The following is a 25,647-nucleotide window of genomic DNA, read 5'->3' as shown; positions in this document are numbered from 1 at the left end:
GTAACATTGTTTTCAATTTCATGCCTGCAGTATTTCTCTGAAGTATCCAAGCCCAAGTATGAACTAAAAACCAATGTCTATTTTTACCACCACACTGGGTCCGCAGTTAATGCTAATTAAGCAAATACCATATTCTGATTGGCTAAGAACAATGACCTTAGATTGACAATTTTTTGTAGTGTAAGCTGGCTGCCTGTGTCAGAAACGTGTGTATATGCTATTGAGTTTGTTGTTAATTGTTGTTGTTTTAAGTCTTCTCAGCATTAAATTTTGGATGTAAATAAACCTCACTGGTAAGTAACTGTAACATAGAAGGTGTGTTTCTGATAATTAGATACTAGTAAAAAACCCACAATTTAATTAATAAACAATTATTATTTATTAATAACAAATGGAACACTAATTAATAGATATGCTACTGAACGTTTTTTGTTTTCTTCCTAGTTCATTTAATTATTATTATTTATTTTAATTTTTTTTTTTTTTTTTTTCCAACAAAACTGGCCCCTTGTCTGGGAATAAGCCCACCCCATGCTAAGCACACAATGAGTTGTCTTGGACCCCTGGGCTTATTTCCGGTCAAATACGGTACCTGGCCCTGTGCTTATAAACCTTAAACCGGCCTCGGTGGCGTCGTGGTTAGGCCATCAGTCTACAGGCTGGTAGGTACTGGGTTCGGATTCCAGTCGAGGCATGGGATTTTTAATCCAGATACCGACTCCAAACCCCGAGTGAGTGCTCCGCAAGGCTCAATGGGTAGGTGTAATCCACTTGTACCGACCAGTGATCCATAACTGGTTCAACAAAGGCCATGGTTTGTGCTATCCTGCCTGTGGGAAACACAAATAAAAGATCCCTTGCTGCTAATCGGAAAGAGTAGCCAATGTAGTGGCGACAGCGGGTTTCCTCTCAAAATCTGTGTGGTCTTTAACCATATGTCTGACGCCATATAACCGTAAATAAAATGTGTTGAGTGCGTCGTTAAATAAAACATTTCTTTCTTTATAAACCTTAAAGTCTAGACTTTAATAAAGTCCAGACTTTAACGTCATGGCAACGCCATTCTAATAGCATTACGTTAAAGTCTGGACTTCATTAAAGTCTAGAGTTAAGTTTTATAAGCACGGGCCCAGAAATCTTGCCATAAGAATGAACTTGTACATAATTCAAAACTAAATGACAGATTTCTTAATACTTCACGTGTCTCATTGTTTCCAGGAAAAACTACCCTGCACTGGGCAGCAGCAGTGAATAATGCTGACGCGGCCTTGACCTTGCTACAACACAATGCTAACAGGGATGCCCAGGACAGCAAGGTTTGTTTTACCAGTCGTTCAAATCCTCGATCCACTTCACAAGTTGTTTTCACTCTCACTTTAATAAAGAACAGGCTCTTTGTTTTAGTCTTATCTGATTTATCTAAGTTGTCAGTCCATAAATATTTTCACGTGGTGTATTTCAAATTTGTACCTTTTGGTTTGCCATTTTCTTTTTCATGACAACTAAATGAACTGTAATTTTTGTTTTTCTTCTTAAATTGAAGTAATTAAATTAAAGTTCTTCAGAATAAAATAAATTTTTTTTAGAAATGATTATGTTACTGTTGAGTGGTACAAATACATTTGAGTGATTTTGTATATGTCTTTAGTTTTTAAAAATCTGAACCAATGTTTAATAACCTGCTACTTTAAAAGAGGCAGGATGTAGCCAAGTGGTAAAGCACTTGCCTGATGCATGGTCGATCTAGGATCGATCCTCATTGGTGAGCTTATTGAGCAATTTCTAGTACCAGCTAGTACACCACAACTGGTATATTAAAGGCCATTGTATGTGCTATCCTGTCGTGCACTAATGGAAAAATGTAATGGGGTTTCCTTTTTAAGAGTGTCAAATTTACCAAATATTTGACATCGAATAGCTGATGATTAATAAATCAATGTGCTCTAGTGGTGTCTTTAAACAAAACACTTTTTAAATTCTAAGACTGTCAGAATTACCAAATATTTGACATCCAATAACCAATTTTTATTTTTATCTTTATTTTTTTAATTTCCAGGATGAAACGCCTCTGTTTCTGGCAGCCAAGGAAGGAAGCTTCGAAACGGCCAAGATTCTTCTCGACCACTATGCAAATCGTGACATCACTGACCACATGGACCGTCTGCCGAGTCAGGTGGCCTACGAGAGACGCCACCATGACATCGTTCAGCTGCTGGATGAATACAAGATCAACAGCCCGGCCAGCATGCACCTGGCCAACGGGGGCATCCCTTCGCCCACGGCCATGTACAACATGCAGCCCATCAACGGCAAAATGAAGGGCAAGCCGCGCAAGAACGCCAAGAATAATCACGTCTTGAAGGACCACGACCTCAACTCTCCGCTGGCTCGACTCAACGGACTGCCGCCTGGCCAGAAGTCGAAAGCCAGGAAGAAGAAGAACGCGAACCCGAACCCACACCCGCTGCCAAACAGCGAGTCATCATCGGCGGGGACGGTTTCTCCGGGAAACTCTCTGGAGTCGCAGTCGCCTCCGGGTTACGATCTGACGCCACCCCACTATGAAAACGCAGCCATGGCTGTTCTGTCGCAGCCCGGTTACCCAGCAATAGATGATGTGCCTTTGATGCAGCAGCAGCAGCAATCCCAAAGAACTCTGACTGACCTGTCGGTCATGCACGCCCAGTATAATCCCAACCAGAGACTCGATCACGAGTCGCTGGGTCTTCAGGAGTGGATTGACTCTGCTCAGAATCATCATCAACAACAACAGCAGCAGCAGCAGCTAACTATGCAAAACTCGCCGCCCCACTCCCACAGTGGTGGTGGGAGCCCCATGGGTCACGGGATTCCGTCGCCCATCAAGCCGAAGAACCTGCCGACTTCTCCGCGACACATCCAGGCGATGCAGCAACACGCACAGCAGAACCGGGTGCAGTCGAGTCCGATGACGAGACACGAGTACTCACAGCATCCGAACGACGTCGCGCACATGGAGTCGATCCCTGTGTCGACGATACAGAGCATGTACCCCAAGTACGTGGGCTCGACGCAGATGCCGCCACACTACACAGCGGTGGTGAATCTGGTTGACCAGTACCCCACCCCTCCCTCGCAGCACAGCCACCTGAGCTCCGACTCCCCCCCTCAACACACAAGAAACTTTCTTCCCGACCACTTTCCGACACCGTCGCCCGACTCCCCCGGTCAGTGGTCAAGCTCCTCCCCTCACTCTGCACAGTCAGACTGGTCAGAGGGAATTTCGAGCCCTGTTCAGCCCATCGGACAGAATCGAAACAAACGGACTGCAGAGCCAGTGTATATATAAGCAATATGTTGTTTTTCCATTGTTCGAAACAAAGTGTCATTGTTAACTTCATTTCATTAAAGTGGTGGGTTTTTTCATGGAACGAAAACAAAAGTGGGAAACAATTCTGTGGGTAAGCATCATCTGTTTGGATTTCTCCCTGTGTGCTTCCCACTGTCCACTGTGGGGGAGAAATAATAAAAAAATACTTCAGAATAAGAAAAGAAAGGAAGAGGTTATATTCCACGGGTTTGTTGTGTGAAGACTTTAAAGTGTTACCATGTTGGATGATTTCAGTTGGAACATGAAAGGAAACGGACTAGTAGATTGATTGTTGGTGCTCAACAATTTGGTGGGGTAAAAAACAAAACAAAAGCAAGTTCCTAAACAGTTTGCAGTAGTGTTATAGTGGGCAATATTGTTCTGAATTATATGAGATTTCATGACTATACTGACGAGGCAGTTTTTATGACAAAAATTGCACATTTCTGTCTGAAGGTCAGTTTGTGCTGCTGAGAATATTAACAGATTATGTCAAAACTCATTTTCAGAAACCTTGTATAAAGATGTACCTGTAGTTTGATTTTTGAAAGAAAAATGGTATAATAATTTGCATTTGAAGTCATTTATATTTGAATTTTGATGCAGATTATACGTTTTTATTTTTTATTAAGGGTCCATTTTCATCGAGTGATATTATCATGTGAACTGTTCACTTAGTTGTTCACAATTTTTTTTTTTTTAATTATTGAACTTGAACAGGAGTGCCTCAGTGTTAATATGTATACACTATGGGCCAAAGGCTCACAGTGTTGACATGTGTTTTTTTTTGTGGGTTTTTTTTGTCAGTGCATTTTAGAAATATAAGCCTAGCTGGAATACTGCCATGAATTCAGTAACTATCCTGATTTATAAATATATATATTATGTTGTTAATTCAGTCTTTTGATCTCAGTCTCCAAGCATCATTTTTAAACAATTTTTAAAAAAATCTTAAGTACTTCACGGTGTTTAGGAACAAATGTAACTTTTTGTCTGGAGACAAATTTTATAGCACTATATTTCATTTGTCTGTTAACAGGGCTGGGACCACAGGACTGAAGAACATTTTTTTAATTATTTTTTTTGGTTCTTTTCTTGAAACAAATATTTTTATTGTGTACATATTTTATAAGAATTGAGAACACCATCGTGCGTCAGTGTGAATCAACACATTTGTATTTTTATACACATAGTTTTAATAATGTTACAAAGCCATATGCTATTTTGCCATTTTCATACCTTTTAGCATCGTGTACAAAGTCCCTGTTGAAGGGATATCCATGTGGCTTTTTCGTTTCCTCCTCATTGGCAAAGCTACTGTACTTTAAAAAGGATGATATTCATAATCATATTTCATTCGTTGGTTGACAAGTGGTTTTCTCCCCACTGATACACGGTTCATTATCAGCAAAAGCATTCATTCTTTCATTGACAAATGTGGTAATATATTTTAACAGAATATTTCAAAGGGCACATTTAAACAATTTGCAATATGTTGTTACCAGAAATGAAATTGCTTCATTGTCTACTTTTAATTCATTTGAAATGATATATTCATTATAAAATCATTTAATAGGAAGTTCATTCTTATTAAGATGATATCTTGACACAAATAAATGATTTAAAAGAAGAAGAAAAAAAGAGAGAAGAAAACGTAATGTTTTCAGATTCAAGGTCAGTTCTTTGGAATAATGAAAGTAATTAATTTAGCCACAATCCTGTTTGATATTAAGCCAGTGTGTACAAAATAAGTAAATTGACTGTCAATGGTCTGATATTTAAAAATAACACATTGCTGTCAAAAGCAAAAACAGTTTTTATTATAACAAAAAGGTCCTCTTGACATCCATAATATTCATAATGTATTCATTTCCCTAATGCTGAAAATACCATCATTAGATTGTGTTGAGATGAGACAGCAATGTTTCACGTACTTTCAAGATGATGAACATCTGAAAAGTCCAAACTAAGTGTGCAACTTGTCAACTGTTTATAACTGTGTGTCCTTTTAATGTTTTGGCTATACATTGGTGCATGACAGTATTTGATCATTCCTGGCGATGTATGATTTGATGGCATTGCAAACTCTTTGATCTCATCATACCTTAATTAACACTGGTGCATTAGTATTAAAGGGAGACAACCATTTGTCATTTCACAATTCCTAAGTGTCATTCCGGCAGCAAGATGATTTTGTTTAAATTCTTTTCATTCCATATTTGTTGTATTGAGATGGACATTGTTGGTTGAGAGCATGGTCAAATTACGATAATGGTTTCATACACACAGATTTGTACATAAATAGTGCTATACTGAACAAATTTTTTTATTATTATTATTATTAGATAAAAGAAATTTATTAAAATTATTATTTCTTTTTAAAGAATTTTTTTTTTTTTCAGATGAGGACTTTATCAAAGAAATCAAATATAAAATCTTGAATTAAACTTTTAATAATTTTTAAAGTTTTGAATTATTGGGTATGGTTAGGTAATAACTAATGTACAAGTGTGTGCTGCATAAATCATGCAGAATTACAATTGCAAGGTACACAAATTTGTAAATTACTATTTGTTCACTAGAATGCATTTCCCCTCACCTTGTTTCGTGTTAGACATTTTTATTTTGTTCATATGATTTGTCGTTTGCTGTAGAACCATTATGTTATTCAGTTAGGGTTTTAGTGGTATATACACACATTACTTAATTTATTTTTTACATAGGGCATTTTGTTCATCATATACATGTCTGTAGATATATTTTATGTTAGAAGATTAAAAAAAACCCTCCTCACACCTTATTTCATTTGACGTTTAGAACAGTATGCTTAGTTTGCAAGATATTGAAAGGTTTTCTCAACCAATGATTTCCAGTTAACTTTTTGGTGGTACCGGTATTCATGAGACAAATTATGAGTCGTGTAAACATTTGAAAAAGTTGAATATTTTGTATTCATCAGGACCCACATCTATAAAACTTTGAGATCAGCCTAAAACTGGATTGAAATCTGCATTGTAGATGCATGTAGATACTTGAAATAAGACCCTGTTCAATGGAAACATTAGTTTTAATTAGTATTTAATTGAATGTGACAAGTCTTGTGTGCAATCAGTTTCAGTGAATTTTTATAAAACCACATTAAAATATGAACTACAGGGTGTGTTTTCATTCGGATACGAAAACTGATATATTCATTTGTTAAACTAAACACAAGAACATAAAACCCCAGCAACAACAGACTTATAGTCCTTCCCAGTTGCCATGAACATTGGGGTTTTTTTTGTAAATAATTTCAGTTTGATTTGACATAAAAAGAAAAGTGTTTTGGAAATAACAAAAAACCCACACTATTTTTGGGTGCAATTTTGAAAACATTTGGCTCAGAAATAAATAACTTGTAGTAAATACTATAGTAGTAGAATGAAGTTCCCTGATGGGAAGGATTATGGATAAATATTTTGGCACACAAGTAAAAATTGTCATTACTGTGACCATATTAATTGTATTTAAAATGTAATATATTTAAGTGATATACTAAGATGATCATGTTTTCAACTTTTACAAATGTTTACTTTATGCTCTGTTCAGATTTAGATGTTGCTCTCTGTCATATTCGTATGACAGATGAATAAATGTTGTTATTATTTTTTTTTTGGGTCTAGTCTTATCTTAGTTTTCATTTTTGTGTGTTACATCAGATATAAAATGTACATGTTGTACTTGATAACACAAGTGCATGATTAACAGTTCATTAATGTAATATATCCAATAATAAGATGAATTATCCATATCGGCATTAATTCCTTTAAGACCAAAGAAAATGGATCATATTATTTTTTGTTAATGAACTTGACATTTTGGTTTATTAAATACATGTATAATTGAAAATATTTTTGTATCAGTAGTCAACATTTAAATTCTTTTTAAATCTTAATATATATATTTTAAATTTAATAGTAACTAAAATTCTATATGAAAGTTTTATTAAAACATAAAGTAGGGATTAATATAGCCGTGATAAAGATGTAATTGTTCAAGAAATTGTTGCACTCTGGTAGAAAATGTACATTTGATATTTGGTGTTATATATATATGTGTGTTTGTGCGAGTTTCTGTACATAAAGATAACACGTTTTGGCCACTCTTACATATTGCAGTTTTATTTTTCAACAAAATAATCTTTAGGCCTGTTGGGTTGTGCTTCAGTGCATGACCAGGTTAGCCATATATTATACTACTGTACAATGCCATATTATTGCTGTTGTGTTTGCATTTATCATCTTACTGCATTCAAATTCAGTTCACATACAGTTCTATTTTACACCACTGTTACTTTTTCCGTTCAATGAATTTTTAATATTGCTATTGTTTCACCCATGCCAAACTGTTGGGATCAAATGCCTGTGATCAAAATTCTACAATTAAAATGTTATTTGTTATAAAATGAATTGTACTTAAGAATATGTTATTTCAAATGAATAAATGAGCAAAAATCAACCCTATTAATGGGGAAAAAAGGGTATAAAGTTTTCCTTAAATTTGTAAAAAAATTAAATTTAAAAGACCACTTTTTGGTATATTTTTTATTTTAATGTAAATTTTTAAATTTTTATGTATTAAAAACAAAACGCACACCGTCTTTTATGTATTAAAAATTTACAGTGCATGTGGAAGACATAAAAAATCAAATGCCAACATATACTGGTAGAAGACAAAATTTAAGTTACATAGTATACATGTATCTTCATTAGCTACTTCTGAAAAAAAACCCCAACCCACTGCATTTAATATCAAACTTTTTATAAAACAAATATTTACTATTGATACTGATTATCAGGTATATTATTTTAAGACATTTATAGCCTCAAGAACACTTATGTGATATAGATGATGAAACATTGATTTTGCTTTTATTTCATTGATGCATATGAACAATTTTTACAAAGGTACCACCAAAACATGTTATTTTCTTTACCGTCACACATGTAATTTGAAATGTGTTGATGGTTCTTTGTAGGAGTGTGTGCTAAGGGACAATTCAACAAGAAGGTCTGAAGCATATTATAATTATGTATTGTTTTCACACACATTTGTTAGGTTAACGAAAAGGTCAACATTTACGCATTTGCATGTATATATAAAATATAAATGTCATTTGTGAGCATTGTTCATAGTACAACAATGTAGTGCATTTTGTTCATTGCTTCAAAGACAACTCGTTTCATATATTTATGAAAATAAAACTCATGTACAAAGTAATTAGTCGTTATTGTTATTAATGTAATGGTGTCTGATAAACAGAACTGGCCTCGGTGGTGTAGTGGTTAAGCCATCAAACTACAGGCTGGTAGGTACAGGGTTCGCAGCTCGGTACTGGCTCACACCTAGAGCGAGGTCTTAAGGGTCCAATGGGTATGTGTTAGGCCACTACACCCTCTTCTCTCTCGCTAACCCACGGTCTTTGGACAGCCAGCCCAGATAGCTGAGGTGTGTGCCCAGGACACTGTGCTTGAACCTTTATTGGATATAAGCACAAAAATAAGTTGAAATGAAATGATAAACATGTATGTCATCTCCTGAGTTTGGATTTAGCTCAGTTGGTTGAGTGCTCGTGTTTGGTGCATGAGTTGGAGGATTGAACCACCTCGATTGATCCATTCAGCTGATTGTTTTTTTTTGCTCTTTCCTACGAGTGCACCACAACTGGTCAAAGGTCGTGGTATGTCTTAATGTGTTTTACTGTCTGTGGGAAAGTGCACCACAACTGGTCAAAGGTCGTGGTATGTCTTAATGTGCTTTCCCATCTGTGGGAAAGTGCACCACAACTGGTCAAAGATCGTGGTATGTCTTAATATGTTTTCCTGTCTGTGGGAAAGTGCATATAAAACATCTTTTACTGCTAATGGACAAATTTAGCAGGTTTTCTCTGCTGACTACTTGTCAGAATGACCAAATATTTGACATCCAATAGCCAATGATTAATTAATCAATGTGCTCTAGTGGTGGTGTTAAACAAAACAAAAAAGTCATCTCCAATACAACTAAGACATCTAACTCCTAGTGGAATGACAAAAAGAAGTCATCTCCAATACAACTAAGACATCTAACTCCTAGTGGAATGACGAAAAGAAGTCATCTCCAATACAACTAAGACATGTAACTCCCAGTGGAATGACAAAAAGAAGTCATCTCCATACAACTAAGACATCTAACTCCTAGTGGAATGACAAAAAGAAAAGTAATCTCCATTTAGACATCTAACTCCTAGTGGAATGACAAAAAGAAGTCATCTCCAATACAACTAACTCCTAGTGGAATGTCAAAAAGAAGTCATCTCCACTACAACTAAGACATCTAACTCCTAGTGGAATGACAAAAAGAAAAGTAATCTTCATTTAGACATCTAACTCCTAGTGGAATGACAAAAAGAATTTTGTTTTGTTCCATGTGGAATGTTGCTCAGTATTCGAGTGCTTGTCTAATGTCTGGCAATAAAAGAAAAACATGGGCGGGGCATGGGGGGGTCATGGTCAGGTAATTAGTGGAGCCATTGGGATTTTTCTGATGCAACCAGTGCCATGTGATAGGTATTTCAATTGCTGTGGTATGTGCTGTCCTTTTATAGTAAAGCACATATAAAGTATTCCTTGCCACTATTCAAAAGGTTTGGCCTATTTGGTAGGTTAGCCGTGTGACACATTGTGGTGACAAAACAAATACATAAAAGACTGAGTAACTTTATTTTCACTCTTTTATTTTTTCAGGTCTGTACTTGGAAGCATTGATTTACAGTTGATAACATTATTTTACTTAGAATGCCATGAAACAAGCAGACACAACTGTGTCAAGATATCAAATAGCATATTCTTTGCAGATGGGAACTGACTTTAATACTGTTTATATTAAGTGGCCAGCAGTGGTGGACTTGTCATAACACTCCCTGAACATTTTAATCGGTTTCGTGGGTCCCCACGACTGTCTTAAAGAACACAATAAAGCAAAACAATGAAAACAAAAGAAGACTATTAATATGCAACAAACATTTTACTTGGTAAATTTTTCTTGTAACAATAACATTACTACATCAAGTAGTAAACACAGTAAATTCAGGCATCGAAAGAAGCATGGTGCCTGGTAACCAATGTACAGGAAACCACAAATTACAAAGGTTACAACACATTTATGAAATTTACAGAGACAGGACGTAGCCCAGTGGTAAAGCGTTTGCTTGATGCACGGTCGGTCTGAAATTGATCCCCGTCGGTGGGCCCATTGGGCTATTTCTCGTTCCAGCCAGTGCACCACGACTGGTGTATCAAAGGCTGTGGTATGTACTACCCTGTCTGTGGGATGGTGCATATAAAATATCCCTTGCTGCTAATCGGAAAAAGTAGTCCATGAAGTGGCGACAGCAGGTTTTCTCTCTCAATATCTGTGTGGTCCTTAAACATATGTCCGACGCCATATAACTGTAAATAAAAATGTGTTGAGTGCGTTATTAAATAAAACATTTCTTTCTCCCCCCCCCCCCCCCCCCCCCCCCCCCTCCACCAGACAATGGGCTATGGTACATTCCACAACTTTTGTTACACAAGTGCTGGCTTGAAAGAGATATAGCCCAATGGGTCCATCGTCTGGAATCAAATCTATGCCAACCACACACCAGGCAAGTGTTTACCACTGGACTATGTCCCACCCCTCATCAAATGAAAGTCCGTAGAAGATTGAGACTTCTGAATATATAATCAGCTAAAACCATTTAGCAAAAATCAATTCTGATGTCTCGACTTTTGAAATCTTTCATAAATAATGAATAGGTTGACCTTATACTGTACATGATGGTGACAATTTGTAAATTATTGATGTTTCAAATTTAATGGAGGTATCCACAAATGAATAATCAGTAATATTTATTTTCATCTGAACAGAAGTGTTGTAGTGCTTGATAAAATGTTGGGGTCAAATATATATATATACACTCAGACTGTCTACAATAAAGTAATTTTTATTTCATTTTAACTTATTTTCGTGTTTATATTCAATTAAGGTTCAAGCTCGCTGTTCTGGGTACACACCTCAGCTATCTAGGCTGTCTGTCCAGGACAGTAGGTTAGTTGTTAATTGTTTAAATGGGGAAATACTGTCTAAAAATAACAGAGATTGTATCAATAACCATTACTTTTCAGATGAACGTGCATTTTTAGAACTATGAGAAATGCATTTCGGGGTATTATAAAAACCTGGACGACCAGAACCAATTCAGGTGTACAAAAATGAATATTCTAAATAATAAAATGTAAGTACTTCTAATTTAAATTATCAAAATCGGTTCTAATAGTGAAAAATATGTCGTAGTGTTTAAAAACTAGGATCTGTCACTTAAATGTGTGTGTGCACGTGTGTGCATGCATGCGTGTGTCCATGCATGTGGGTATGCATGTTTTCTGGCATTAAATAAGAAACTGTGTTTTACATTTCTTTTTCCAAATGTGCACTGACATGTAGAAAACATATGCCTGAAAAAAATCCAGTGAATGTATATATATAAATATAAAAAGTCTGGCCATCAATTAATCACAATAGTCAATCATGTTCAAAGCCTTGATATACAAGTCCACAGCCTGTCAGTGTTTCTGCCAGAAAGAAATTTTGGAGTATGGTGCTATGGAATTGAATGCAACCACAGTCAACAAGGGCTATGGGGGGCCTCTCACAGAACAAAAATGGGTTAAGTTTAGGGTTAGGGTTAAGAAAATCATACAGTAACAATAAGATTAATTGATTTTGTCAATAAGTTAACTTTAAAAAATAAAATCTGCCCAAAAAATTGGGTATGGCGCCATGCCCGTTTTACCCTCTGGCAGAAACCCTGATGTCAGCCATGGGGCTTCATTTATGAAACTTAGGTAAAGGTTGTTCCACACAATTCTGTTGGTTTGTTTTCCTCAGACTTTTATGCGAGCTTTCCACATTTCGGGGATGTATGATTTTCTAAAACATGTATGTGATATTTGGGATTTCACACTTCAAAAGACTTTAGGATCTTGAAATTTGCATTTGGATTCTGTATTCTGTTCCTAAAACTTGCATGTGTATTGTCCACATTACATATGGAATTATATCCCTTAAAGCTATGTGCATCCTGATTGTTCACAAATTGTGCATTAGGTCGTAATATAATAAATGCTAGTTTTATTTTTAAAAAAAATTCAAATTGGGGCAGGGGTAAAATTTTATTATTTTATTTTATATTTTTGGAACACCAAAAAATATTGCATGTTGGGTACATTTGTTTTTGGTAAAAAAAAAAGATGGAATAGGCCTTTATCCTCAGAACAAGCAGGGTTAAAAATCGAGTATTTATTTTATTTGGGCCCTATTTTTCTAAAACTTGTATGTGAGGTATCCATAATTCTTTGGGTTGTGGGTTGTCTATGGTTTTGACTTCCCCATTACTTGCATGTTGCGTGTGGGTTATCCATAGATCTGTATGTTAAAGAGTTTCTAAAACTTGCTGTCCATAAATCTGTGGGTTTGACTTTCTAAAACTTGTGTGTGGACTGTCCGTAATTCTGTATGTTAAAGACTTTCTAAAACTTGCTGTCCATAAATCTGTGGGTTTGACTTCCTAAAACATGTGCGTGGGTAGTTCATAAATCTGTGTATTAGGCTTTCTCACCTTTTTGTGTGGGCTGTACATATATCTGTGGGTTTGACTTCCTAAACCTTTTGTGTGGGCTGTCTATAATTCTGTGGGTTTAACTTTCTAAAACTTTTTAAAACTTGCGGGTGGGCTGTCCATAGTTCTGTGCGTTCGACTTCCACATCTGAGGCAGTTGTTGCTGTTTTTTTCTGAGAGCTGTGTCTATCTCTCTCTTCGTCTTCAACAGCAGCTTACTGAAATACCGGAACAAGCAGTTAATTTTCTCAAAATCATTTTATTTGTTATTCATAATTCTGTCGGGGAAATCAAATGTTATCATTGCAACCATATATACTGATGGGATCATACCAACACTGACAGAAAAGTGACTGCAACCAAAATCCTTATTCATAGCATAAGAAAGTTAACCATGTCACTGCCATTTAATCTCACATTACAGACATTCAATCTCACATTACTGACATTCAGTCTCACATTACTGACATTCAATCTCACATTACTGACATTCAGTCTCACATTACTGACATTCAATCTCACATTAGTGACATTCAATTTCACATTACAGACATTCAGTCTCACATTACTGATATTCAGTCTCACATTACTGACATTCAGTCTCACAATAATGACATTCAGTCTCACATTACTGACATTCAGTCCCACATTACTGACATTCAGTCCCACATTACTGACATTCTGTCCAACATTACTGACATTCAATCCCACATTACTGACATTCTGTCCCACATTACTGACATTCAGTCCCACATTACTGACATTCAGTCCCACATTACTGACATTCAATCCCACATTACTGACATTCTGTCACTGACATTTAATCCCACATTACTAACATTCTGTCCCACATTACTGACATTCAGTCCCACATTACTGACATTCTGTCACACATTACTGACATTCAGTCCCACATTACTGACATTCAATCCCACATTACTGACATTCAGTCCCACATTACTGACATTCAGTCCACATTACTGACATTCTGTCACTGACATTCAATCCCACATTACTGACATTCTGTCACAGATTACTGACATGCTGTCACAGATTACTGACATTCTGTCACACATTACTGACATTCTGTCACACATTACTGACATTCAGTCCCACATTACTGACATTCTGTCAGATTACTGACATTCTGTCACAGATTACTGACATTCAATCTCACATTACTGACTGACATTCAATCTCACATTACTGACATTCAATCTCACATTACTGACTGACATTCAATCTCACATTACTGACATTCAATCTCACATTACTGACATTCAATCTCACATTACATCTTTGCACTTTATACAGACATTATGATGCTATTAGTAAGTGAAATATTTTCTACATTTTAACTTATTTTTGTGCTTATATATCCAATTAAGGTTCAAGCACACACTTCAGCTATCTGGGCTATCTGTCTGTCCAGAACAGACGGTTAGTTGTTAGTGGTTAGTAAGAGAGAAGAGGGTGTAGTGGTCTTACACCTACCCATCGAGTTGTTAAAACTCGCTCTGTGTGGGAGCCGGTACTGGGTTGTGAACCCTGTACCTACCAGCCTTATGTCCGATGGCTTAACCATGACACCACAGAGGCTGGTATTTTCTATAATACCAAGTGTGCCCTTATTTGTTTTCTCTGTCAGTAAATTTCTACTTACCATAAATATACAGAGCCTTTCCAACCTCAACATTCCAGGGTTTTTTTAAGAAATAAAAACAAAATGAACCTTCTGTTTCTCCAGAATATGCAAAGCTATCTTCTAACACTTCACCTTTTTCCTCTCTTCTATTTAATGAGTTATATTCCCCTCCCTAGCAAACCTCTAGCTAACTCAACACCCAAGTCCCTCTGTCGCAAAGGAGACAGATTGTGTATGCTATATGTATTCATTTATATTGTTTCATTCTAGTCTCAATGGACTCTTTCTTTTAGTTTATCATTTTTCGTTATAGCTATACCCACGTACATCTATATCATTATCCAATTCCCCATCTCTTGCAGCCATTCAAACAACGTGGAATTCGTAAACTCACTAACTATGACTGTAATCTTCACATTAATAGAACAGTGGCTGTTTTATTACATCATTTATTATTTCCTTTCTAATTATTTATTATTACTGAGCTGCTGATGTAGACTCCTTAAAATCAATAAAGATAAAACAAAACATGTCAGCATCCTGAATCATCCAGATGTCTCTTCATTTCTCTTTTGAAAAGTAAAGGAATGTTAAATTCTTGCCCAGTACATTTTAAAGGGACAGACCCTCGTTTCAGCCCATGAAAATGCACACTAAGTTTAGTTAATCTACAAACCTGTAACACATTTGGATAAAGTTACAACTGAGTAAAACATGAGTCTGTGACTTTGAAATGGTGAAATATCCTCTAAAAATAGACTAAAACTCGACTCCATAACTGTTACTTCTCAGACACATGTGCATTTTTAAAAATATGAAAAATGCATTTTGTGATATTAAAAACACCAGGATCACCAAAAACACTTTGAATGTATGAAAATGGATAATCTAAACAATAAAATCTAACTAAAGTATGATTTCAGTTATTAAAAACAGCTATAAAAGTCACAAATATGACTTAGTGTTTAAAAACTAGGGTATGTCTCTTTAAACTACAGCTGCTAGGTGTTAGTTTGCTTTGTTTGCATAATGACATTAGAATTTTTTTATTAATTAATCATCGGCTATAGAAAGTCACTCATTTGGTAATTCGGACACAGTCTTCAGAAAAACCCCACTAAATTTTTCCTTTAGCAGCAATAGATCTCTTACATGTACTTTCCTACAGCACATGCCATAGCCTTTGATATACCAGTCGTGGAACCTTGGTTGGGATGAGGAAAAACCTCAATGAGTCCACTGAGGTGGTTTTATCCTATGGCCCGATCACTTAAGGCAGAAATCTAACAACTGTCGGAGCTCAATCCCTCTGAAGGGTGAGATCTAGTTCAGTTGGTAGAGTGATCGCCCGAGGTGTCTAGGTTGTAGGAATGAACAATCAGTGCACCACGACTAGTATATCAGTGTCTATGGTATGTGCTGTTCTGTCTGTGGGAAAGTATATATCAGTGTCCATGGTATATGCTGTTCTGTCTGTGGGAAAGTGTATATCAGTGTCCATGGTATGTGCTGTTCTGTCTCTGGGAAAGTGTATATCAGTGTCCATGGTATATGCTGTTCTGTCTGTGGGAAAGTGTATATCAGTGTCCATGGTATATGCTGTCCTGTCTGTGGGAAAGTGTATATCAGTGTCCATGGTATATGTTGTCCTGTCTGTTGGAAAGTGTATATCAGTGTCCATGGTATATGCTGTCCTGTCTGTGGGAAAGTGTATATCAGTGTCCATGGTATATGCTGTCCTGTCTGTGGGAAAGTGTATATCAGTGTCCATGGTATATGCTGTCCTGTCTGTGGGAAAGTGTATATCAGTGTCCATGGTATATGCTGTCCTGTCTGGGAAAGTGTATATCAGTGTCCATGGTATGTGCTGTCCTGTCTGTGGGAAAGTGTATATCAGTGTCCATGGTATATGCTGTTCTGTCTGTGGGAAAGTGTATATCAGTGTCCATGGTATATGCTGTTCTGTCTGTGGGAAAGTGTATAGAAAAGATCCCCTGCTAACTAATGGAAAAATGTAGGAGTCAAAAATGACTAAATGTTTGACATCCAACAGCAGATAATTAATAAATCAATGTACTCTAAACAAATTTAAAACAAACTTTAATTCTCCCCCCCCACCCCCCATGCTAATTTGGTACATGTAAATGTCACAGGAATTAAAGCCACAGTAAAATGCTTTATTTATGTAAAGAGAAATATAAAGTATTTTTACAGACGATACTAAATAATGAATCATGTTGTGACTGTATACTAATATGGAAGATCTATGGGACATGACATTTTCTTTCTAGTATCAATTATTCAAACATAACATTCTAACTAATGTTTCTTTTTCCAGACAATATTTTTTTCATGAAGACCACCTAAAATAAATATTTCTGCAAAATAGGTACCGGTAGGCGTACAGTAAAACATCCTGTTTCCATAATTGTAAATTTCTAAATTTGTAATGTCAAACAAGAATCCAAATTCCCTATACGAAGTGCCATAAACATCAAACAGAACTTTGAAAAATTCCCAATTTGATGTGCTATAGGTATTAGGTAAAATTTTCCGAGACATTACCCTGGTATAAAGAGCTTCTCAGAAAAAACAAAAGAGAAAAATCATTGAAACAAGTGATAAAAAATAAAAGTTTGGATGTATTCTAGTATGAAACTAAACCTTAGAACTGAACTGAGTCCACTGTATGTTAATGGAAGGAAGGAAGGAAATGTTTTATTTAACGACGCACTCAAAACATTTTATTTACGGTTATATGGCATCAGACATATGGTTAAGGACCACACAGATATATAGAGAGAGGAAACCCACTGTCGCCACTTCATGAGCTACTTTTTTCGATTAGCAGCAAGGGATCTTTTATATGCACCATCCCACAGACAGGATAGTACATACCATGGCCTTTGTTACCCCAGTTGTGGAGCACTGGCTGAAACGAGAAATAGCCCAATGGGCCTATCGACGTGGATCGACCTTAGACCAACTGCACATCAAGCGAGCACTTTACCACTGGGTTACATCCCGCCCCTGCAACAGTATAGAAGAAGAAATGTTTTATTTAACGACGCACTCAACAATTCTATTTACGGCTATATGGCGTCAGACATATGGTTATGGACCACACAGATTTTGAGAGGAAACCCGCTGTCACCAGTACATGGGCTATTCTTTCCGATTAGCAGCAAGGGATCTTTTATTTGCGCTTCCCACAGGCAGGATCGCACCAACCATGGCCTTTGTTGAACCAGTTATGGATCACTGGTCGGTGCAAGTGGTTTACACCTACCCATTGAGCCTTGCGGAGCACTCACTCAGGGTTTGGAGTCGGTATCTGGATTAAAAATCCCATGGCTCGACTGGGATCCGAACCCAGTACCTACCAGCCTGTAGATCGATGGCCTAACCACGACGCCACCGAGGCCGGTCTGCAACAGTATAGATGCCATCTAGTTCCAAAGCCATGTACCTTGTCTGTTACACTTGAAGCACCTCGGTGAACCCATTCTCTGATTGGAATTTCCCCCTCACCCAACCAGTGCCAACTGGTACATCAAAAGCCTAGGTATGTGCTGTCCTGCCTTGGTAAGTGCATATAAAAGATCCCATACTACTAATGAAAAACTCTAGCACATAAGGTGTACGAGATGGGAGGGGGATGGGGGGGGGGGGGGGGAGCTGGGCAAATGCACTCCTTGTCCTGGAGCAAAACCTCAAATTTGGGCAAAAACAATGCAGATATTTAGGCAAAATGTTCTAACCCAAGACCTTTTTACCAAGTATTTCAAAATTAGCTGTAATCCCATGTAAAAATGCATAGTGATTCATTTGCAGACCTATATAATTGTTTGGTAGTCATGCTAAAATGAATAAATGTTGTTATCAGATTCTGGAATGAAAAACAGAGAGCCCAGAAACAAATTAGATCTGCCAAAATTAATAACCAGTCTTTCTGCCAGAAAGAAATGTTTGGATATAGCACTATGGAAATGAATGCAAGCACAGTCAAAAAGTGGTATGGGGGCATCCCCCCAGAAAGAAAATAGCATTAGGGTTAAGAAAAGCATACAGTAATGATAAGATTCATTAATTTTGTCAAAACGTTAACTTAAAAAAAAAAATCTGCAAACAAATTGGGGTATGGTACCATACCTGTTTTACCCTCTGGCAGAAAGCCTGATAACTGAAGCAGTAAGTTTAAGTATAATGTCTAACTTAACGGTACAAACACAGAGCTGTAAAAGTCAGACATATATCCTGCCTAGTGACTAGGGTGAGTGCCTTTAAAACTTACTTTAGATACTGCATATCATGAATGAGCCCCTGAACCACCTTCCGGCCTTCTTCCTCCTGTTTCCTTCGTATAGTAATGGATTTCAGGCAACTGCAAGTAAAACTTGGCTACGTTATCTTTAGAGAATATTCAATGAGCTACGAGGCAATACCATTTATCTTGCACAAGTGAATTGATGTCCTTCTGGAGCCTTTGGCATGAGTGCAAGATAAACGGTATTACCGAGTAGTGAGTTGGGTATTCTATTTATTGCCCATTATCAATCTTTATCATTTTATGGAAGATTTTGAAATGATACTGTCACTGAAAACAAGTTTGCAAGTTGAGAACAAAATACAGTGTTGTGTCATAGCTGTGACGTACGTATCACTGATGAGGTAAGTTAAGTTGTTGACATGACTGCCACCATGGAAACTATTCTTACATTTAATTGAATGGATAAAAAATAGTTATGGTTGTTTGTTGTTACCTAACAGTTGTGATGTCAAAGGCTATAGTCAAGCACTGATTATGACGTGAAAATGTATCTAGGTGAAGAAATGTTTGTTTTTCTTACACTAGGGAACGATAATTCCACACACACACACCCCTCCCCCAACCACTTCTCTCTGCCCATATGGGTAATAACACAGGTTAAAATGGACAAAATTGTCAACACTGGTGTATTAGAAGTATCTGAAGACATTTGTGGTCATTGAAACACCTGAGTATGAGTTTTTATGATCATTAATATTTTAAAATTATTACATTTTTTATTTCAACTTATTTTTGTGCTTATATCCAATTAAGGTTCAAGCACTTTTATTACAAATACAGACCTCGCCGTTTAAGGTGAGCCATCACTCTCACTCTCCTGAGTCTAGTTCAAGGAGAGTACTTTATAGCTCCCCTTAGCATGTTAATTTATATGGCATCAATGTGGTAGTATCTAAAATGGCTCCCCCATAAACCAATTAAATGGAGCAATTGATCACTCCCCTCAGTGTGTTTCAAGGTGAGGTCTGTAATTACCCAGTTATGCTATATAGAATTTATAAAAAGTGTTGAAGAATTGTCTAATATATAAATGTGATAAACACTGCCACATATTAATATGCTCCATAAATTGTCATATTTCAACACCAGACCAAAAATTTAAACTACATTTAAAGGGAAGTTGTTAGTGTTTTTAAATACCCACATCAGTGTGCTGTATGAAACAAGTGTACTTTTTAAAACTTTTCATTTAATGATGATTTTGTAATCAATCATTTTTCTCGGGAAAAGTTGGATGAATGTTGGTGTATTTTGGCGTCAGATGGAAACTGCTAATTAGTGCATATAACATACATTTGTAAATTAACAACTGAGCAGAAGGAAAATGTTTGGCTATCATATAAGGTAGTAACTAAATATACATTAAAGCATTATATAAATTTTGACAATCAAACCACTATTACTAAAGCATAATGAAACATAATTTATGTAAACAATGTCAGTTGTTGATTTTTTTATTGATTAAAGTTTGTTAACAATTCACCTGATTGAAATGAAAATAAAATAACCCTGTCAGCTTCCAATCATGGTGATGTACAACAGCATAGAAATATTGTTTTGTTTAACAACACCACTAGAGCACATTGATTTATTTATCATTGGCTATTGGATGTCAAACATTTAGTAATTTTAACATATATAGTCTTAGGGAAGAAACCTGCTACAATTTTCCATTAGTAGCAAGGGATCTTATATATGCACCATCCCATACATGATAGCACATACCAATCGTGGTACACTGGCTGGAGCGAGAAATAGCCCAATGGGCCCACTGACAGGGATCGATCCCAAACTGACTGTGCATCAAGCGAGCGCTCTACCACTGGGCTACGTCTCACCCCCTCAACAGTATAGATGCAATAAAATTGTCAGGAACCTTTTTTTCCCTGGTGGGGATATATTTAAAAGAAATATTTTCCATATTACCTACATGTATTCCCATCTGACACTAGAACAATAATTAGATAACTGAACAAAAATTATGAAACATTTCATTAATAAATGTCTATGCCAGAGCTGGGCGGAATACCGTATATACCGTTCAGTATCGGTAACACGTCAATACCGATTTACCGTACCGAACAAATTTCAAAATACCGAAATTTTGGTATTGAACAATGTTTGCCACCATGTAGGAAAGCACTAACAATATATCTAACGAACGAAGTGAGAGCCTTGTGTATGGAATTTAATTTTATTTAGATGAAATTAGTGGGTGAGCCTTAACTCAGGCATGCATTTAAAGCAGAGTATACTGAAAATACTGTTCAATATCGTTATCAGTATTGGTACTGTCTCAATACCAAATACCGTACCGTAAATACCGTAAATCACCCCCAAAAATACCGATATCGATACCGAACCTCAATTTTCAATACCAATGATATCAATGATATTACGATACTTCCTGTTTTCAAGCCAATAGCACATAAGTACGAATCATTACGGTACATAGAATTAGTGTTTAAATTTTTTTATCAGAAATAAGTTATTCATAATCACTTTTGATGCTGTAACAAAACCAAGAAAAAACACTACCACAGCATGTATATATAAAATATTCTTTGAAAGGTCACAATGAGGGTAAGTTCAAGATACGAACATAATAGCTTCACTGTTGTCTTACTATTGAATTACTGTCTTACTGTGCATGTTTATACCTGTAAGCTAAACCCAGCGTGAATCCATTAACTGGCAAATGAAGTTTGAAGGGACATTTCTGACTTACTAGCTACTGTGCAGGCGGGACGTAGCCCAGTGGTAAAGCACTCGCTTGATGTGCGGTCATTGTGAGATCAATCCCCGTCGGTGGGCCCATTGGGCTATTTCTCGTTCCAGCCAGTGCACCACAACTGGTATAACAAAGGCAGTGGTATGTACTATCCTGTCGGTTGGAAAATGCATATAAAAGATCCCTTCCTGCATTAGGAAAGATGTAGCGGGTTTCCTCTGATGACTACAAGTCAGAATTACCACATGTTTGACATCTAATAGCCGATGATTGATTAATCAATGTGCTCTAGTGGTGTCGTTAAACAAAACTTTCTTTCTTTTTTAGTAGCTGTTGTAATACAGTCACATTAACGAATAACATCACATATTAATAACACTTTTGTTTTTGCTTAGAATAATATTACCGTATTTGACCGGAAATAAGCCCAGGGGGCCAAGACAACTCATTGTGTGCTTAGCATGGGGTGGGCTTATTCCCAGACAAGGGGCCAGTTTTGTTGGAAAAAAAAAATAATAATAATTAAAATAAATAATAATAATTAAATGAACTAGGAAGAAAACAAAAAACGTTCAGTAGCATATCTATTAATTAGTGTTCCATTTGTTATTAATAAATAATAATTGTTTATTAATTAAATTGTGGGTTTTTTACTAGTATCTAATTATCAGAAACACACCTTCTATGTTACAGTTACTTACCAGTGAGGTTTATTTACATCCAAAATTTAATGCTGAGAAGACTTAAAACAACAACAATTAACAACAAACTCAATAGCATATACACACGTTTCTGACACAGGCAGCCAGCTTACACTACAAAAAATTGTCAATCTAAGGTCATTGTTCTTAGCCAATCAGAATATGGTATTTGCTTAATTAGCATTAACTGCGGACCCAGTGTGGTGGTAAAAATAGACATTGGTTTTTAGTTCATACTTGGGCTTGGATACTTCAGAGAAATACTGCAGGCATGAAATTGAAAACAATGTTACACACTGTTATTGTTAGACTGCTAAATCTCACTGGTGGTAAAATATTGTGTTACATTTGTTGTTACATTTGTGTTTAATTATCTGCAGGAGGTATGACCTTTTAAATGAACTTTGAGCAAACTTGCAATTTCGTGTTATTTATAAGGTGACGAAGTTGGGGGTGAGCTTATTTACGAATGAGGGCCTAATTTCTTAAATGCTATCAAAACGGAGGGGGGCTTATTCAAAGACATGGGCTTATTTCCGGTGAAATACGGTAATGTCTGAATATCCAGTGTTTCTGCAATATCCTGTTTGTATCAGCTCAAACTAGATTGTATCTCCAGTAATGTACTTTCGTAGGTATCAAACAATACCTTGTTTGAGCTACTGTAAACATTAAAGACTACTAGAACCATATAGTGGATGTACAACTTTGATATTCTAAGTGAACAGGCCTGGTACTTATAAAACCTTCAGAGTCTAGACTCGAGACTATAAGGCTATTTCTTGTTCCAGCCAGTGCTCCACAACTGGTGTAACAAAGGCCGTGGGATGTACTATCCTGTCTGTGGGATGGTGCATATAAAAGATCCCTTGCTGCTAATCGAAAAAAGTAGCTCATGAAGTGGTGACAGTGGGTTTCCTCTCTCTCTATATCTGTGTGGTCTGATGCTATATAACTGTAAATAAAATGTGTTGAGTGTGTTGTTAAATAAAACTCTTTTTTTCTTTCTTTTTCCAAAACAAAAGCACCCATAGACGACAAGGGGCTAATAAAAAAAAAACCCAGTTTGCTATCCTTGTTTGCATACACGTTCCTTGGTTATGAAGAAAACAGCTATTAACCCAAGTTTCCTCAAATATGTTTGATAGAATACAAGTACTGCATTGATTGCAGTTACTTGGCAACTCTGATTTCTTTTCGGTGTCTGCATGACACCAAAACTATTTAAATGCGGTTTAAATCAGAATGGGTTAATTAAGGAATTTGTTATTCATGGTATTAATGCAAGTCTACCGGCCTCGGTGGTGTTGTTGTTAAGCCATCGGACATAAGGCTGGTAGGTACAGGGTTCGCAGCCCGGTACCAGCTTCCACCCAGAGCGAGTTTTAACGACTCAATGGGTATGTGTAAGACCACTACACCCTCTTCTCTCTCACTAACCACTAACAACTAACCCACTGTCCTGGACACACGGCCCAGATAGCTGAGGTGTGTGCCCAGGACAGTGTGTTTGAACCTTAATTGGATATAAGCATGAAAATAAGTTGAAATGAAGATGAAATGCAGGTCTTGCTATATATTAGGTTACTTCCTGATGTGAATGACTTAAATCACAGGAGATCTAAGCTTCAAATTCTATCTGACACCAAAATTAGTATTTTGAAAATTTAATACGCCCAAATATTTGATGGTAAACCAACTACTTGTACAACTAAAATAGACAGACCTGGCTGTATAAGGGGAGCTATCACTCTCGCTCCCCATCACTCCCCTGAGACTAGTTCAAGGAGAGTAATTTTTAGCTCCCCTTAGCATTTAAATATATATGGTATTAATAGGGTTAACATCTAAAATGGCTGTCCGTAAGTCTAAATTAGTGGAGCAATTAATCACTCCCCTCAACGTTTAATGACACCACTAGAGCACATTAATTAATTATTCATTGGCTATTGAATGTCAAACATTTGTTAATTCTGAGATGTAGTCATCAGAGGAAACCTGCTACATTTTTCCTAATGCATCTTTTATATGCATTTTCCCACAGACAGGAAAGCACATACCATGGCCTTTGACCAGTTGTTGTGCACTGGTTGGAATGAGAAAAACCCCAGTCAGATGAATGGTTCCACCGAGGTGGTTCGATTCTGCAACGCGAGCACCTCAAACGGGCACTCACCCGACTGAGCTAAATTCCAAACGGAGACACTGGTGTGAAGTCAACAACCATATTGAAGATATTAGTATATATATATATATATCCGACACATGATACGAATCTGTTGAGAATTACAAGCAGATTGAGTCTGGTACATACTTGTGAATGGCACTAATGAGGTATATTTATAATTGGAACTTATCCTGCTCCTTATATTTCCGGATGTTGGTTAATTCCACGAGGTGGATTTGACATTAGTCGCATAATCTGGTCTAATCAATTCCAGACAGGTTAAGACTGCAGTTAGGCTCTAGTCAGACAGGAAACACAGACAATCTCAATGCAGTGAAATCCCTATTAATCCTGGTAATATTGTTTTCCACCACCACACACCAAAAAACCAAAGTGCATGTCTACATTATTGATCTAAAAAAACAAAAAAAACTTTTAAATTATAGACTGAAAACCCACAACCAAATATCTTTTTTATAGGAGTCATCACAATTATACAAGGATAATTAACATGTTTAAATGAAGGAAGGAATTGTAAAGTACATAGGCAAAAAATGTGTTATGACGTCAGCCCCAGGAGGACGTATGACGTCAACCTGGGGATGACATCACTAACGTTTGGGGTTGACGGTTTGGAAAGTAAATAGAAAACAGCTGTTCTTACTGTGAATCAATTCATGTAAATGTAATTATTCATTTTATTAAGAAAACTATACATTGTCCAAGCGAGACCTGGGGAAACTAATTATTATCATTTACAATTTAGGTCTACAGTGGTTTATTTTTTATTCCTCCGTAGTCTATGTTTTCAAATGAGTTACTTTATAATTCTGCTGTAGAGATATTAATAATTGTAACCAATAAATGTAAGTTAATTATTAACAGCGAGTGTTATTCTATCCACTCAGAATTATTGGTAAACTGTGCTGGTGGGTGGTTCGACAAGGAGAGAAACCCAAAATGCTACCTGTAGATATTTAGAACCTCCCTCATACCTCTTACTAATAGAAAAAATGTAGCAGGTTTCCTCTCTAAGATTATGTCA

At 36.5% G+C, this 25,647-nt stretch overlaps 2 protein-coding genes across 3 annotated transcripts in view; one reads left to right on the top strand and one right to left on the bottom strand.

Annotated features, from left to right (window-relative positions):
* LOC121384085 (neurogenic locus Notch protein-like) overlaps nt 1–8,608 on the top strand; it is a 131,184-nt gene extending 122,576 nt beyond the window's left edge. The window contains 2 exon segments of the mRNA XM_041514312.1: nt 1,219–1,316; nt 2,057–8,608. Of these exon segments, the coding sequence (XP_041370246.1) occupies nt 1,219–1,316; nt 2,057–3,328 (1,370 nt within the window). The 3' untranslated portion in view covers nt 3,329–8,608.
* Nucleotides 8,609–10,762: 2,154 nt separating this feature from the next.
* LOC121384682 overlaps nt 10,763–25,647 on the bottom strand; it is a 32,596-nt gene continuing 17,711 nt past the window's right edge. The window contains exons 6-8 of one of the 2 annotated variants that reach the window (XR_005959422.1): nt 18,968–19,057; nt 13,029–13,246; nt 10,763–10,818 (exon numbers count right to left, since the gene is read on the bottom strand). Coding sequence is in view for 1 of the 2 variants with exons in the window: in XM_041515172.1 (XP_041371106.1) it covers nt 13,126–13,246; nt 18,968–19,057 (211 nt within the window). In the remaining variant the exon portion in view is untranslated. Of the gene's footprint in view, nt 10,819–10,879; nt 13,247–18,967; nt 19,058–25,647 lie in introns of those variants that run through there. The other variant, XM_041515172.1, reaches the window with a different exon arrangement.

Source organism: Gigantopelta aegis, chromosome 10 (assembly GCF_016097555.1).
Source record: "Gigantopelta aegis isolate Gae_Host chromosome 10, Gae_host_genome, whole genome shotgun sequence".
NCBI lineage: Eukaryota > Metazoa > Mollusca > Gastropoda > Neomphalida > Peltospiridae > Gigantopelta > Gigantopelta aegis.
This window is presented reverse-complemented; position numbering and strand designations above follow the sequence as displayed.